This window comes from Diabrotica undecimpunctata, chromosome 7, assembly GCF_040954645.1.
Source record: "Diabrotica undecimpunctata isolate CICGRU chromosome 7, icDiaUnde3, whole genome shotgun sequence".
Lineage (NCBI taxonomy): Eukaryota > Metazoa > Arthropoda > Insecta > Coleoptera > Chrysomelidae > Diabrotica > Diabrotica undecimpunctata.
This window is the reverse complement of record NC_092809.1, coordinates 95,524,502-95,542,599: the sequence shown is the minus strand read 5'-3', so window position 1 is coordinate 95,542,599 and position 18,098 is coordinate 95,524,502. Positions and strand designations below refer to the sequence as shown.

General features: G+C 30.2%; 2 protein-coding genes across 4 annotated transcripts in view; one reads left to right on the top strand and one right to left on the bottom strand.

The window, feature by feature from the left end:
* Positions 1-13,825, bottom strand: part of mus101 (mutagen-sensitive 101) — an 88,170-nt gene extending 74,345 nt beyond the window's left edge. Inside the window, 6 exon segments of the mRNA XM_072537795.1 lie at positions 5,921-6,164; positions 10,277-10,340; positions 10,343-10,418; positions 11,605-11,663; positions 11,666-11,841; positions 13,666-13,825. Of these exon segments, the coding sequence (XP_072393896.1) occupies positions 5,921-6,164; positions 10,277-10,340; positions 10,343-10,418; positions 11,605-11,663; positions 11,666-11,702 (480 nt within the window). The 5' untranslated portion in view covers positions 11,703-11,841; positions 13,666-13,825.
* Positions 13,826-15,366: 1,541 nt separating this feature from the next.
* Positions 15,367-17,950, top strand: LOC140445604 (replication termination factor 2). Of its 3 annotated transcripts, none has more exons than XM_072537791.1 (3): positions 15,367-15,518; positions 15,588-15,979; positions 16,571-17,950. In XM_072537791.1, exons 2-3 carry the CDS (start codon positions 15,597-15,599, stop codon positions 17,100-17,102), a joined length of 915 nt encoding a protein of 304 aa, XP_072393892.1. In that variant the 5' UTR covers positions 15,367-15,518; positions 15,588-15,596; the 3' UTR covers positions 17,103-17,950. The 3 variants fall into 3 exon arrangements, with proteins under 3 accessions (XP_072393892.1, XP_072393894.1, XP_072393895.1); XM_072537793.1 differs by having other exon boundaries at positions 15,375-15,534; XM_072537794.1 differs by having other exon boundaries at positions 15,376-15,530.
* Positions 17,951-18,098: the final 148 nt, after the last annotated feature.

Here is an 18,098-nt window from a genome sequence, read left to right as displayed (position 1 = left end):
AGCTTTAAATAGAAGGAAGGCAGAAAAATTAAGTGGACTGACTGTAGGTGCAATTTATTGGTTCCCCATCGCATGGTGACGGACAAAATCACTAGTAATAGTCATAAACCAGAAAATACAGAGACGAACACAATATATATATATATATATATATATATATATATATATATATATATATATATATATATATATATATATTGTTATGATGTATTGTTTGTGAATGATGAGCAATGAGTGTTTTTTTTAATAATATAGGGTTTTTATCGCGGTTTTCAAAGAATTAGTTTGTAAGTACTTTTTTTAAATTATCTTTATTATATCTATTATGAAACACATATATATCTAACCTAGCCAATGTAAATTTAAAATAAACTATCTTTAAATTGAAATTCTTATGAAACTAATTAAATTCTATAGACAATGTAAAATTTAAACAAACTATCTTCAAAATTGAAATTGTTATGACACTAACTAAATTACATTAACAAAATTTTGTACCTTTCTGTCACTGAATGCCTAAATGAACTGTTTTCCACTATATAGATTATAATCATCACTCAAATGTCTTCTTCTCAGCTTCGGTTATCCTTGTTTTTGTGAAATTACTTTTTCCAATTATTAGCTTCCACCAATTTAAGATATTTTTCTTCACAGCATTTATAAACCACCAAGCAAACCAGCAAACAGCATTTATTTTTATTCTTCTTTTCAATATATCAATTCAATTATTATTAAATAATAAAAAAATATTCAATAATTAAAATATTATTTAATTTTAATATTCAATTAATACTTCTTCCATTATCATCATTTATACATAACATAATTTTTAATCTTCAATGATATTTTCTTCATACTGTTTCTTAATCTTGATTTAACTCACTATATTGAACAATTGTAACTGATTGACTGCCTCTAACTAATTTTCATATTAAAACTGGCCATCATAGTAACTGTAACTCATAACTGATTGACTAACTGAATGGACTTTCTTACTAAACTCCCTCTTGAATCCAAATCACGGGTATTTATATCTTTTCAATCTTCCAGAACCATCTGGTAAGAAATCATGTTCGATTTTGTTCTATTTCTTCTATATGGATGTTCTCGAAAAAAGTATATGTTCGATCCACAGACATAACCATTATTTCGAGAATGTTCCACCGTAAACAAAGGTCAAATTCTCTATTCTGGAGAATTCTTTAATTTTCTATTGATAATTTTGTTGACATTTAGGCTTTTCAGATCAGAATAAACACTTAAATCAGTAACTATATATAAATTAAACATTTTAAACTAACATTATTATTATAACCCCACTTTATATTCCTAATTATTTAAAATGTCACTTGGAGAGTATGTATATCTGTCTGTCACTCACATGTATAGTTGGTTGCCTAGTCACATGGCTCACTTAAATATATCTACCACATTATAATTACTAAAATACAACTTTTTACAATTATTATATGCTAATTTCTTAAAAATGCCCTCACATAAATATATTTTTATAAAATTCTCTAGTATATAACTTATAAATTAATTTCTATAAACACCAATCATATCAATATATTATATATATATATATATATATATATATATATATATATATATATTATATATATATATATATATATATATATATATATATATATATATATATATATATATATATATATGTATATATATAATAGTTTTGAGTTTCTTGAACCGTACTATATTTAATATAAATTTAGTTTTTCTTGGATTTAGGTTCAATAAATTATATTAGATGTGAAACTAGATTTTATTTTCCATAGAAATCAACGTTTCGGCAGGAAACCCTTGCCTTTGTCGAGATTCTAAAATGTACAAGATTAAGAACAAACAGTTATTGTAAAATATATATATATATATATATATATATATATATATATATATATATATAACTTACCAAAACGTCAAGACTTAATAAATTTTACAATACAAATAACAATAAACCCAACAGTATCAAAACTACTTATACAACTCTTCCATATGTAAAAGGTTTATCTGAACAATTGACAAATCTTTCAGCCAAACATAACATAACAGTGGCCCACAAAATAAATATTTCACTAAACTAAAAACACAAACTCCAAAACTCAAAAAATCACATGTTGTTTACGAGATACCATGTATTAACTGTGAAGGTGTCTATATCGGGCAAACCAGTCAACTGCTTCAATCCAGAATTCGTTCTCACAAATATGACAAGAACAATGTCACTGCGCTCACAAAACATGAAAATGAGAAGAATCATAAATTTGACTTCGAAAACATCAAAATTTTAAAAACCAAACAAAACAAAAAGAAGAGGGAGATACACGAATCAATAGAAATAAAATGAAATTCCAACGCAATAAATGACAAAAAAGATACACAAAACCTAAATAAAATATATTTCAATCTGATATAATAAATATAACACCATAAAAAGCTCTTAAAGTCATAACATCTCTCCACTTTACCTTTTTCGAAAACATCAAATATACGCCCATATAAAAATAATTATACACTAATGACAGTAAACCAGGAGATATCAGATATCAACTTTTATTTGTCACTTCATTAATGTCAGTGTCCCGTTTTACGTTTTGGTAAGTTTATATATATATATATATATATATATATATATATATATATATATATATATATATATATATATATATATATATATTTTACAATAACTGTTTGTTCTTAATCTTGTACATTTTAGAATCTTGACAAAGGCAAAGGTTACCTGCCGAAACGTTGATTTCTATGGAAAATAAAATCTAGTTTCACATCTAATATAATTTATTGAACCTAAACCCAAGAAAAACTAAATTTATATATATATATATATATATATATATATATATATATATATATATATATATATATATATATATATAGCACAGAGCTTTGAAGGCAAAAACAGAAGCATCAAAAGAATTTAAAGATGATACTGGGCCTGACATTATATGAGAAGAAATCGAATATGCAATGAAACAAGCTAAAAGTGGTAAATCTCCTGGGCCTGATAAAGTTCCCATCGAATTACTTAAAATTGTGGATATTGAATCTATTGACAATCTTTTGGATCTATTCAATACCATTATATAGAACAGGTACAATACCTAAAGAATGGCTCCAATCGACATTTATACTGCTTCCCAAAAAAGCCAATGTAAAGGAGTGCAATGAACATCACTCACAATGAATGAAAAATAAAAAATGAACAATATAAGAAATTAAACGAAGGCATAAGTAATACACAAATGGTATTTAGGAAAGGTCTGAGAACACGGGATGCACTATTTGCAGTGAACGTTCTTTTGCAGAGTTGCCTAGATATGAATCAGGAAGTACATGGCTGTTTCATTGATTTTGAAAAGGCATTTGACAGAGCGCAGCATAATCTTCTTAAAGAAATTGTGATAAACAAAAACATAGACAGTAGAGACAGTAGAATTATATGTAACCTCTATTGGAATCAAACAGCGAAAGTGACAGTTGAAAATAAACTGACTGAGGATATCCAGATTCGCTGTGGGATACGCCAAGAGTGTATTTTATCACCATTGTCTCTAGTGAGACCAAGTGCGATCCTTTTTTTATCTTACGCTTCTCTCTTCATCTTATGGAAATTTAAAATAATTGTCTGAATTTTCCAACCAGAAGAAGCCAGTGAGAGGCTGGCCCAACCATAGCGAAGAGGGCGGTTAGACGCTGGCCACGGGATAGGAGTCTGGGAACACTAGTTTTAGCAGTTAAGGTATTTATGCCAATAAAATATATCAACAAGTTCTTTGAAATTGATAGAATGTGAAACAGAAAAAGAAATATTACTGATTACTGTTTTAATGGGAATAAGCCACAATTAAAGTTTAAAATAAGTTTATTGACGTTTCATTTTCCACTTCGGAAATCGTTCTCAAAATACAAACAATGATAAATTTAAAAAATTTTGTTTTTTGTTACTTGGTTATATACTATACAACCATTTGCAAATAAAAATGACATATTTATAAAAAATATACATTTTTAAATAAATAATTGAATATTGAATTTAGTGCAAATAATATTTTAGCAAGTTTTGACATAAATAGTTTATTTACAAATGTGCCATTAGATAAGACTTTGAATATAATCAAGACAAAATTAGAGAGTGATGATACATTGGCAATTAGAACGGGACTAAATATATCAGCTGTAATGGAATTATTGACATTATGTACTGATAATACATATTTTCAACTAAATTATGAATTCTATAAACAAGATTTTGGTCTAGCAATGGGCTCTAGTTTAACTCCATTATTAGCCAATATATTTATAGAAGATTTTGAAAAAAATATTCTTTCTAAACAAAATTTAAAGCCCACGGTATGGTAGATATATGTAGATGATGTATTCTCAATATGGCCTCATGGATCAGAGTTGTTTGACACATTCCTGAATGGTATAAACGATAAAAAAGAGACAATGACATTTACCATGGAAAAGAAATATAATAACACACTACTTTTCCTGGATGTTTTAATCTCTAAGAACGATACTGGATATGAGACTCAGGTGTATAGAAAACTAACACACACTAACAGATATCTAAATTACAAATCAAATTATGATATTATTATTAAAAAGGGAATCATTAAATCCTTATAAGATATAGACAAAATTACTTGTTATAATGAAAATTCGTTTTTAGAGAAAAAAGATTTGTTAACATCTGTTTTATTAAAAAATGATTATCCTTTATCGTTTATAAATAAAGAATTTTCAACAATCGACTGAATAGAACAGATCAATTCAGCATACACAATGAATAATGCGAGGAAAATAACAATACCATATATAAAAGGATTATATGAAAACTGAAAAAGATAGGAAATAAATTCAACATTTCAAGAACAAACACATTGAGATCTATTTTATCCAAAACTAAACCTAACAATGAACAAGAAAGAACAAAGAATTGTATTCATAAAATACCTTGTGAATGCGATCAGTTTTATTTAGGTGAAACATCAAGGCCATTAAATGTTAGACTAAGTGAACATCAATCTTATATTAAAAATAGAGAATTTGGTAGATCTCAAACATGTAAACACGCATGCGAAAATGAACATAGGGTTCAATGAAACGATTCAAGTATAGTACTAAAAGAAATAGATGGTAAAAAGAGCAAAATCAAAGAAGCGGCTCTAATTATGCTAGATGAGACCAATTTTGTCGCAAAATCCTCGGCAGAATGCAGTAGGAACTGTTACCCATATTAAAAAAGAAGTTAATAAAAGAAAATACCACTATTGATCAGTAACATATCGAGGATACATCATTTATGTTTTCTAAATAACATACAAATAAAATCAGAATTTGGTATTTATTGAGAGCAAACTAAATGTAAAACCAAATACTTACCATGTAACTTTTTTTCCTGGTTCTTTTTTCATGATTCACTATGGAATCACTAACAGGAGAATTTTACTGTCATCATGGCATGTGGTTGTCCTTTTAAGGACGAATCACATGCTATGATGTTTTTTGACGGATATTCTCAAGTTAAAGTTGATATCATGTAATCAAATGAACTATCTTACAATAAAGTCGTCCCAGGAACGCAACTCAGCAATATTGGCAATATCATTTTAAAGTCGTCTACTTTAAAATGTATAATATATGTCTGAATTGTCAATATAAATGAGTCAGATAAAATTAAATTATTAGAAGAATTTTTCACCAAGTGACAAAAAACAATTTGTTTAATTTATTATTGTTAGTTGAGAACGATTTCTGAACCTTATTTAGAAACTTATTTTAAACTTTAATTGTGGCTTATTACCATTAAAATAGTAATTACTATAAGATGCCACAAGGAAATTTCTTCAGAACAATATTAAGAAATATTACTTACCAAATATTTTTCAGATTTAGCACTTCCAGTGACCAAATGAGTATTTTTCTCCACTAGATTATCCACATAACAGCCTCCCATTAATTCAACTTTATTCCTAACCTCCATTTTATGGTTTTTAGTCAAATGTGAACATGTAACTATACAATTATACATTGCAACGTTATACATAGGCCATTCATAGTTGGGTATTGCCTTTCCTTCCGTTAGGCAGATGGAAACAGCCCATGGTCCAACAATCCTACTACAAAAGTAGTTACTGTATCAAAGTATTAGGTATAATAGTGGTTTTTTAAATCAATATTTGTGGAAAAATATGTAACAAAAGGCGAAATAATTGCAGCTAAACATCAAATGCTGAGATATATTGTATATACACCTTGTATATAAAATGTTTAAAATCTAAAATCTTACAATATCCAAAGGTCAATCTATCATCGATAATAGATAACTATACACATTTAAAGTAAGAGTAGCAAATAAGTAATGGTATAGTTCTACCAGATAACTTTGAACTGCAGAATATCTACAAGCATACGTTTGGTAATAAAGATATTACCACTATAATTAAGGGAAACCGCCTGCAGTGGGCAGGACATGTAGCCCGGGCCCCTGAGTCAAACATGATAAAAAAGATTCTAACAGCGCAACCCGTGGGAATGAGAAGACGGGGTAGACCAAAGCTGAGGTGGATGGACGGGGTAACACAAGATGCCGAGAAGATCGGAGTCGGCAACTGGAAAATGCAAGCGAGGGACAGAATAGAATGGCGTAGAAAGCTTGAGAAGGTCGAGGCCCTCTAAGGGCTGTAGCACCTTGATGATGATGATAGTTCTACCAGAGATCTAAGAGAGTCATTAATATTTATTATCGATAAGTGTCTAACGCAAGGCAGCGGGGGATCGCCTCTGGTCAGGATCGTACTTTTATTTTCGATTTGCATTATTTATTCGATTGTTAGGAGTGTTTAAAAGCCGGTCTTTATCATTGTCTACTAAAGTTATATTAGTTACAAAAATATTTACATACACTACATTCACATAATTACAAAACTTTATCATTTCTAAATAGAGTATTTATTAGAAAAATTATTTTCAAAATTGAGGTGTCTAAAAGCTGGTTTTATACATACCGTTATCAACTGAATTTAAAAATATTTACATAAATTACGTACACATAGAAAGTTTACCATTTATAAATACAAGTCAAAAAGTACTTAAATTTAAAAAAAATTACATGGACAAGTCAATTTCACTATCACTGTCGTTATCTAGATCTATAATAATTGTCTCTTTGAGCAACGTATCTGTATTTATATAAGATATTTCCATCTTTAAAACATGTGCAACACTATTTTTCCAGCTGCCATGGGCTTTTTTTCTCCATTTATAATTTAATTAGACGAACCACAGATGAATTTATGGTGGGCGAAACACTACTTTGTTTACGTATATTTCTACAAACACTCTTGATCTGAATGAACCAAAAATATTGAAAAGTGAGGTGATAAAAGCTATAGATCAAACGAAAGATGGGAAAGCAACAGGATGCGATGAAATACCAGTCGAATTTTTAAAAGTTTTTAATGACAACAACCTGAATGTAGTATTAGAACTGTTTAATAAGATATACGATACTGATCAAATTCCATCGGACTGGTTGAAATCTACATTTGTGCCCCTTCCCAAGAAATCGAATTCTAAGACGTGTAGTGAATATCGCCTTATAAGTTTAATGAGTCACACCCTTAAAGTATTCTTGCGTATTATCCATTCCAGAATACGAGCAAAATTAGAACACAGCATAAGTAAGGACATCCAGATTATAAAAAATCTATATTGGAATCAAACAGCCCACATGAAGAATGGACATATGGTGAGTGAAAACGTAACCATTTCGAGAGGGGTTAGACAGGGCTGTATTCTTTCGCCACTGCTTTTCTACCTGCTTTTCTACCTCTACCTCTAAAATATTTCTAGAGGCACTGGAAGAGTACAACGAGGGCATCAAGATTAATGGCATACCAATAAGTAATTTTCGATATGCAGATGATACTGTTATACTGGCCGATAACATCGAAGATTTACAGATGATGCTAAATAGAGTAAATACAACTGGCAACCAATTTGGACTGAAGATCAATAGAAAAAACTAAATTTATGGTGATCAGTAAAAAGAACATTCAATATATCGACCTGAATATTGAAGCCGAACGTATTGAAAGAGTACACCGATTTAAATATCTGGGATATACAGTAAATTATAAGTGGGACCCAGACGTAGAGATTAAGATCCGAATTGAAATAGCAAGATCTAAATTGATCAAAATGAGAAAGCTCTTAAGCAACCGCCACCTAAACGTTAACCGCCGATGGCGCGCCACGAAATGCTACATACTCTCTACGCGATTTTACGGAGTTGAAGGGTGGACGTTAATAGCAGCAACTATAAAGAAGTTAGCGGCTCTAGAAATGTGGCTGTATCGACGCATACTGAGAATACCTTGGACAGACAGAGTGACCAACACAGAGGTATTAAGACGAATGGGTAAAGAGGTGGAATTGTTAACAACTGTTAAAAGGAGGAAAGCGTCATACCTGGGCCATGTGTTCCGTAATGATAAGTACAGTCTGTTACAGCTTATCGTGGAAATCAAGATTGAAAGTAGATGCGAACATAATACATGAGGCACAAAACAGAGAAACCTATCGTTTTATGGTCGCCAACCTTCGGTAGAAGACGGCACATAAAGAAGAAACACTACTTCTCCTTACCGATGCTTTTAGCTTATGCATGTGTTCAATCGGATTGAACATACAATAGTAAGGAGGAAGTCTTAATACTGTATGACCCATTTCTTCCGCCAAACTGTCGCAATAATATTGTTTTCTGATGGAAAATGATTTTAAAGTTTCAAGTAATTGCTTTTTAGAATAATTATCTTCATAATATATATCATTTAACAGCATACATTCCTGGATTCTAAGTTTGGTGTCATTAGAACATGGAACTTTATTCAGCCTACGGCTGTGGTAGCTGGCATTGTCAATCACAATATTACACTGTTTGGTGGTATATTTGGCAATAACTTCGTTGAAAACCAGTTTTCAAATAATTCTGACGTGGTGTCATTATGATAGTCGACACGGGAATCCTTAATGTTTTTAAAAAACATTATGTTTTGCTGGATTGCTGTTCTTGTTTGTCCAATTTTTGTGTAATTTCTTCCTCTGTTGTTGCCTTTTTCGTGATTATAAACCCCAGGTATTTGAATTTATCCTTTCCTTTGATTGTTACGTTGTCATCAATCTGTAGATCTTCTAAGTACCTATCTTTAAGTATCCAGGTTTCACTTACGTAAAGCACCATCATACAGATAACTGTGTATTAGTATTAGTATTTTTGTGTATAATGTTACTCCTAAGTAACTGAACTGTCTAACAATTTTGAAATTATAATCCCTAATAGGGTACATATTTTAAAGAACTGTACTAATGATTCAGATTTCCTTTATCACTATATATTTATTTTTTCCTCATTTATTTTTAATCTATACTCTCCGGATTTCCTCTATAATCTATTAAAATATTTTTCTTTAATCAGCGGATCTTCTTATGATTCAACAAGATCATCCATATATGCTAAACATTGATGTCTGTTTTAGCATTTTTTTCACATGGAGAAGATCAGCCACAGACAAGCAAGGGTGAAGGCAAAAAAATAAAGGAGGCCAAGGTTCAATTTGGGCTGTAGTGCCGTAGAAGAAGAAGAAGAGAAAGGCAGTGAGGGTCCTTGCTGCTTTGGGAATTAGCGAAGATTGCTGTCAGGCTCATGAAAGATGGGAATTCTTACTGTACCAGCAAAGTACATTCTAGAAAACCTTCGATTCCTGAAGAGGAATACAAATCTTTATAAAAGTCACGAAGATCAGCATCGTTCCTATACTAGTCAACAACAGAATATGATACCCGCATATTGGCATTTGAAAAGGTGTCAAAATGGACCAGGGTGATTGGACAATAAAATGTTTTAATGTTCTGCCTTCTTCTAAAATAGAAGAAACTTACCAAAAAGGAATTTGAAAATAATATTAAAAAAATATTTATTCAATTCAGGAATACTTACAACATCATTTTAACTTTAATTGAGGTTTTGTATATATTTGACTTGTGTAAGATTTTATATTTTTCCCCTCCCCTTACTTCACTATCCAGCAACAGCAACTTTTCAGAATAAATTGTTTAGTAAGAGGTAAATTAATATATTTTAACGGGTTACTACGTTATGCACTTATTAAAACATAATGCGGATAGTTAACTATAAAAAAATAATATAATTTTAATTTGTAATACTTACGTGCTTTTTGTATCCCGCAGTTCTTCAAATAGGGGCCCTTCAAACTTTTCAAAAACTACAAATCGGTTTTGTTTAAAGTCAAAGATTTAAATTTTGATTCCTTTATCCAGCTGACATTTGTGTTGACATTTATGTTGCAAACCTTAAATAAAATACAATAATTAATATTTTTTATTCAACAATTTTTATATTGTTATGTCTGTATCAAATTCCCGCAATCTTTTTATCAGCAGCCCATGTTTAACATTATAGAAGGCATGAAAATAGTCGATAAAACAAATAAAGAGTTCTTGTAGCTGATTGTAGCACTTTTGAACCAAAAGTTTTAACAAGAACAGAGCTTCCCTAGTCCATAACCCTTTAATCAAACCGAATTACTAAGAATACTAAATGCTCTTCTGTTATCATGGAATAAATCTGTAGCATAAGTTGCATACACAAAATGATTTTTTCTGTAGTGAGCTTAAAGCGACCAAGTTTTTGCTTCATTTTTTCAGTCATTTGTTTTGAGTTTTTTATGAAAGTTTAACAATCATGTAAATTAAGAAAATTTCAAATGTTATATAGTTCTCTTTATCGACTTTTTATTTTTTACTTAATGTTTGCTAAGCTTTTGGATATTGGTTCTTCCAAATCCATCAAGGTATGTTCATTTTCTGGTCCAGTTTGAAAAGTTTCTGTGTGGTAGAATACATATTTGTTTTAATCATCCTAGATTTGATTAGGTTGATCTTCTAGCTCTGGTACTAAAGTATAGTAATACAGTAATAAGTCAATGACTATTTGCTATGCTCTACCTTGAACTAGTTCCAAATTTGTGTGGTATTTTGATAGCTGTAATATACATATTGGTGTTTTCTATATGTATTTCTTGTGGTATCCACTGCACTTTCTGAATGGCTGTAATATTAGCTTTGTATTGTGTTAGCTCTTGACAAAATATACTTTGCTTTTCACTTTGAATGAAAGTTTGTACATTCCAGGTGAATTTTTTTAGGGCATTTGCCTTGTTTGGTAGATTGGGTAATTTTCGTAAATTTATCCAATATATTTAGCTTCAGATTTCATAACAATATTTTTTTACAGGTGAGGGTGTTAGCCTCATGTCCAAGTCACAACTTCCAAGAACTCTTCTGTTAGCATTGCCATAACCTATATTACTCTGTTTTGGTTCAATAGTGGTTTTTTATCCTGGGGATGCATCCCATGGGAGGACTGTGTAGTTCTCATGGTTTTTAAATTATTAACTTTAAGATAAAGGATTTCATAAAGACTAGTTTAATTTATTTATTAATAAATACTTTAAATTAATACATAAAAAATAATACTATAGACATACCTTCAAAGGCTTGTAGCATTACTTCAGAGCTTTCATTCTCGTCTGCAAATTTTGTGGGCAAACAAATAAAATTCTAATCTTATCCATGATGTTTAAATATTGATTTCACAATTAATTATATGAAAACTTTACAACTAAATCATAGATGACTTTCAAGTATATTCAGTGTCTAACAGATCTCATTTTGTTTAATTTCATCATTTCACATTATCATCCTGGACAGTTGCTAGAATATAATATTACATTAATTAATTATATCAAAACTTGAACAGCTAGTATAAAAACATATACATTATAGGTGATAGGTAAATTTATTAGAAATAGGAAGTTCTAATACATAAACAATTTTAAATGTAAGTATACAAATATTAGTATCAGTAAAATAAATGAATAAAATTAAACTTATAGAACACATGTACAATACACTACTTATATAACAACTAAATTTAAAAGTACTAAAATGAAACAAAACATTTTTCCAAATGAATAAATATAATTTTCTGTTTTATTTATATATTTGTAGCGTTTTTCACAAATTTAACCACCTATTTTTAAAGTCCCATAAGAATGTAGTTGATGACATCTTAATGAATTTAACTAGTTTATTCAAACACAAGGAATTAATTGTTTAAAGGTATTTGCTTGAAACAAATCTTAAACATCTTAGAGAGGTGGTAAGAAAACTAAAAAAAAAAAGGAAAATCTCTAAGCTGCAATGGCTTTAGTAAAGATATTATTGAAGAGAGTTGCAAAGGAGCTGCTAACGATTATCTCTTATCAATGGATTAATCCCAAACTCTATGAAAATGGCAATAGTGGTACCATTGTATAAAGGAGGGGACTCAAAGCTACCTGGAAGTTATCAGCCAATATCTCTTTTAACAGCCATGTGAAAGATCTTGGAATCATTTGTAAATAGCTAAATTGTACAATTCTTTGATTCATCCAGCTACTGGTTTAACAGGCAATATGGTTTTAGACATGATTGGAACCAACCATCTCATATACATTACTTAAAGAAACAGCCATTTCTCAGATAGAAACATGGCTGTGGCTAAGTAGATAGATAGATAGATAGAACGTTTATTGACCACTTTACATAAAGTTTGAAGTCCGTATAAAAAATACAATAAAAGATATAATAATGTAAACTTAAAATTAACTTAACCATATTGGCTAAAGTAATATACATATGTAAGTATTAGCAGAAGAATTAAAATTAAAAATTTAAGATAAAAAAATCTCTAACCAAAAAAAAAACAAACCTAAACTGTCACATAAAAAATCTTTGAAATATGGAAGTAACAAAAATGTGCAAATAATTAAGAATATTCCCGAATCGATGACTAAATAAACTAATACATAAAACTTAGTACATTTTAATAGCAATAATACAATGTGATATGTAGATAGTAAATCGACAGTATTCTGACCAAACTGGGTACACGTTATAAAGGTGTATTGAGGTATTCTGTCTTTGAGTAAAAACAATATGTTAAAAAATGCTTTCTGATCCTATGTTCTGATAGTATGTTTTCACTGAATGTAAAAGATTTGGGTTAATACTAGACCAAGTTGAAATTTATTTTTAATGAATAACATTATTGCTACAGGTACTACAGCCTACATTCTAATCTATTAATTAGTCTGCTTAAATTATAAATTTTCTTTCTACTGTTACATTCTTATAGATATATTTTTTTGATAATGTATGTAACTAGGGATAGATCTGATATTTCCTAATGTATTTTGCTAGCTAAATGACAAATTTCTTTAACATCTAGACAAAAATAAATCTATTACTTGTATATTCCTTGTAAATTAGTACAATATTGTGTTTTCAGCTATGTAAATTGTAAAACCTTATTACTAACTGCAACTAAAGATACTTACAAGAGCAAAGCTGTACTGATTAAATAAAATGTATTACTATAATTATATATAATGTCTAATCAATCTTTAATTCTAAATGATTATAGAGTTTATTGCTAAAAAATCATGCCTCAGGAAGGTTAAATAAATTCCATAATTCTACACTGTATGTACATACCTTATATCAACTGTTAAAACAACTAATGATGAATCGCTTCTAAACTAATAATCAACGAATACAGTGGAAATGTAATTAAAAATATAATATTAAGAAAAACTATGTGTATTTTCCGTTTTCCTCATTTTTAAAATCTAATCTGCTGTCAAATTCGAGTGTTACCAAATTTATAAAATGAAAAGTGTCAAAAGGCACGTTTTTATTTGTGCACCCTTGTGCAGAAAAAAAAGTGCAGAAGAAACGGGATAAGCGTAAAAGAAACATATGGATACATCCTATTTTGTTAGAAAGAGAAAAGTATGGTGCTTTCCATTTCCATACAGTTTACGAAGAATTGAAAAAATACGAAACAAAATTCTTCAATTACTTCCGAATGGGTCAAGAAACTTTCCGCAAATTGTTAATGATAAATTAAAACGCTGATTAAACTAAATTAAAGCATGAACTGCTTATTTTTATAGCTTTCCGTGGTTTTGTCTCACAACACAGGTCGATTTTCGACAGCATTTATTAAAATCTCCATATCAAAATCCATATTTTAGCCGCAACAAAGATAGAAATTTATTGAAATAACGGATGCTCGTCCAACGCTGTCAACACACTTGCATAAACTAAAATGGTTCACTGAGGGTTCACTGCACCGGCCCGACAAACGTCTTGCCGAGGGGGACTGGATACGTAGACGGTGAAAAGTTAACCAACGGATTGGTTGCCGTTGAGTGAACAAACATTCATACGAACCTGAAAGACACTGAGCAACGGCCAACGGGACGGTTTCAAAAACGACCCGTTGACCGTTGTCGTTAACAAGAGCTCTTATAGTGCAAAAGACACATAACAAAAAGATACAATTTTAGATGATTTTTAATTATGGAATCGAATGCATTACATGGAATAACAGTGGAAACATGAAGAACTAAATAAAAAAGATGTTGTGCATGATACAAAGAAAAGAGAGATGTTGTGTTCCAGATTGCATGGATACTACTGGATACTACTAGCAAGCAATACCGTTTTCCAATTCCAGGAAATTATTTGGATATGTTTGATAAATGGGCGAATGCTGTTAAGAGCTTAAATTAGAGAATGCTGCAACATAAACTATTTATAACAATTTTCATGTATGCGGTAGTCATTTTGAAGGGGATATAATCAAAGTTGAAAATAGGGTCATTAAGAGAACAGCCGTTCCGAGTTTTTACCACGACCAGGTAAGAATACCAAGACCGGCCACAACCACACAGTTCTTGTCACAACATAAAGAACACTAAATTGTAAATTATACTACACTTGGCTTATATTAATAATATTTCTTGAATACATACATTTCTTGTAACATTTTTATAAAAACAGATTTTGTTATATTTCTTACATTTTCTTACATACTTCTTTCATTTTTTTAACCACTGGCATTTTAATGTAATGGAAAATAAAAATAGCCTCAACATAACAAGAAAACTCAAATAGTATACGAAAAATATATACATATTATCGTATGGAATAAGGATTTCTTTGTTATTTTAAGATTATATTAATTTTCCCTTAAAATGAGTTTATAATCCTAGGTAACTTTACAGGCCTTTTGAATTTACCGCCATGTATATATAGTTACGCACCCTGGCATTGGGCGATGCGCCAATCGTCGTTTTACTCTTTAACACGGGACTGGCACTGCTAGGTAGGAGTGTGCTGTTGGTTTTGTTTGGTTGACTTGACAACTTGACATTGACCATTGACGTTGATAAATATAAATATTGTGAAAAACAACATTGTAAAATATTGGAGAAAAACAGTTAACAGTTCTAAATATCTTGTTGAAAATTGCATTCTGTATAGTTTCTTAATATATTTTGGTAAGCTTTGTTGTAGGTGAAATAGCCATTATCGTTTGTTGAATTCTTTTTTATTGTTCCATTTTTTAGCAAATTGAAATGGGTTGTGATGGTGGTACCATACCAAGACGAGATGAACTTGTTAAAGTTAAAAAGAAGCCCGAAGCTAAAGATAAGAATGCAGAACTAGCATTTAAGTGGAGATGTTGTTTTATAACTCAAGAAGTGCTTCAAGAACCAATTGTTGTTTGCCATCTGGGAAAATTATACAGTAAAATGTCTCTAATTGAAGCCTTGCTTGATAGAAGTTCATTGCCAGAGTCGATAAAATACATAAAGAGTTTAAAGGATGTTAAAGATCTTAAGTTGACGCCAAATCCAGAATTTTTAAAAGATGAAGGCAAGAAGGAGGGTTCTTTGGATAATAGAGCTGCACCTTACATTTGCCCAGTATTAGGACTAGAAATGAGTGGAAAGTTTAGGTTAGTATATTTGGTACTAGTGTATTAAGACGGAACGATGTCTGCGGAGATGAAATTTATATCAATGAATTCTGCTTCACTTACTGATGATTGTACAATGATTTTTATTCTCTGGAAAACATTCTTTTTCTTAAACAAAAAGAGAAATCAAACGATTTCTACCTAGCGAAACCGAGCGATTATGCATTATGTTATATTCTTTTTCTTCTATGAAAGAGACTAGCCTTACTAATGTAAGTAATTACTGTATGAAATACTCAATGTATTTAAAAAAGTCTTACATATCCAAATATTAGTGTTATTAATAATTAAATGAAAAAATAATGCATGCCTTAGTATGTCCTCCCAAAAATAAAATGTTGGTTTTACCATTGTGTCCACATGATGCATTTGTGAAGATTATAAGATAAGAAATAAGAATTTTGTGAAAAATGGACATCATACATATCACCTCCCATAATAGATGCTCTAATCACTTTTTTATATTAAGCATATGCTTAGATTTCACACAACTAATAAATATTTACAACATAAATTTAATAAAAAAACTCATTTTTACCACAAGTATTAAAAAAAGTTTAATTTTTGCAGATTTGTAGCAGTTTGGTCCTGTGGATGTGTATTTTCTGAAAGAGCTTTAAAAGAAATAGGTACAAAAAATTGCCATAAATGTACTAAACCATTTGAAGATGATGATATTGTTATAATAAATGGGAATGAGGAAGATCTAGAGCTAATGCATCAAAGAATGGAGAAAAGACGTCAGAACATGAAGAAAAATAAAGAAAAGAAAATAAAACAAGAACCAGAAGAAGTTGCAGGAAGTTCTTCTGAAACCATAACTAGTGAAACAAAAAGCATCAAAAGAAGTGCCGGATCATCAAAAACAGAAGATGCAAAAAAGGTGAAAACTGGAATTGATGTATCACATTCTAAAATTGGAAATATGGTGTCAGTAGGAAAAGTCACCAAAGCCGAAGAATTAAGAAAAATGAAGCCAGATTACAGTGTTGCTAAAGACAAACAGGTTTCTAATGTATATAAATCATTGTTTACCAGTCACAAATCAGAAAAGGAGCAAAACAGGGCTCACTGGGTTACCTATAATCCATTTTATAATTAAGTAATATTAATTAGCTATATATATATATATATATATATATATATATATATATATATATATATATATATATATATATATATATATATATATATATATATATATATATATATCTTTATCACTAATAAATTTGGTTATAAAGTGTAGACAGTGTAGTCACGTAGTAAAATGTGACCTTGGGTTATTCATTCTACTCTTTACCTTTTCTATATACAGGATTGGAACTCTAAGAAATGAATAAATAATATATATCTTGCAACATTGCATAGTTTAGTTCTTCCCACTTATTCTAGTGTCCAATTATGAAAATATAGAACACCCAATTATAAAAATATAGAACACTTTAATATGATAAATGTTTCTTTGTGCATTATTTTTCAGTCTCTGTTCTCGCCCCAAACAAAAGACAAAATAATTTTGTTTGGGCAAAATAAAGAAGCTGTGTCTGTACATGTATACTTAAATGCCTATTCTCCCTAGACCTGAGAGGTGACGTTGGACACCATACTTTTTTCATTGCCACATAATCCGCTCTGTCTGGAGTTTATAGAGTTACTGTTGTCATCACAGGGAAATAAGAGTCTTGGAATGCAGCAATGTCCTGTCTTTCCCTAGACACTTTTCAAAGAGCTTCAACCATCTATGGTGAAGGATCTTCTGCATTGATTCCATTTTTGGGTAGAATTTTTATTATTCTTTCTATTGATGAAGAAATAAAACACATTTTTATAGTTGACAAGTCCCGCCAAGAGTCAAGGGTGTGCAAAAGAGCAGAGTCCAAGCAGAGGGTTTCTAGAGTGCAGTGGACTCTGGATGAGAGCCTGAGCACTACTGCATCCTTGACCTGAAAATCACCCAAATTTATAAATGTCTGTGAGCGTCAATATGGCTATGTACAGGACAATTGGTTGATGGAAAAGTTTCGAGCCAGAGCAATGTGCGGCGCTATGCTAAATTTTCGTAGATTTTAGTTTAGACACTATTGAATGAAATAAAACT

Excerpts from the sequence above, each read along its gene's own strand:
- LOC140445604 (XM_072537791.1), top strand. The coding sequence starts at position 15,597 with ATGGGTTGTGATGGTGGTACCATACCAAGACGAGATGAACTTGTTAAA. Across the intron at positions 15,980-16,570 it reads GAAATGAGTGGAAAGTTTAG|ATTTGTAGCAGTTTGGTCCT; the intron begins GTTAGTATATTT and ends TAATTTTTGCAG.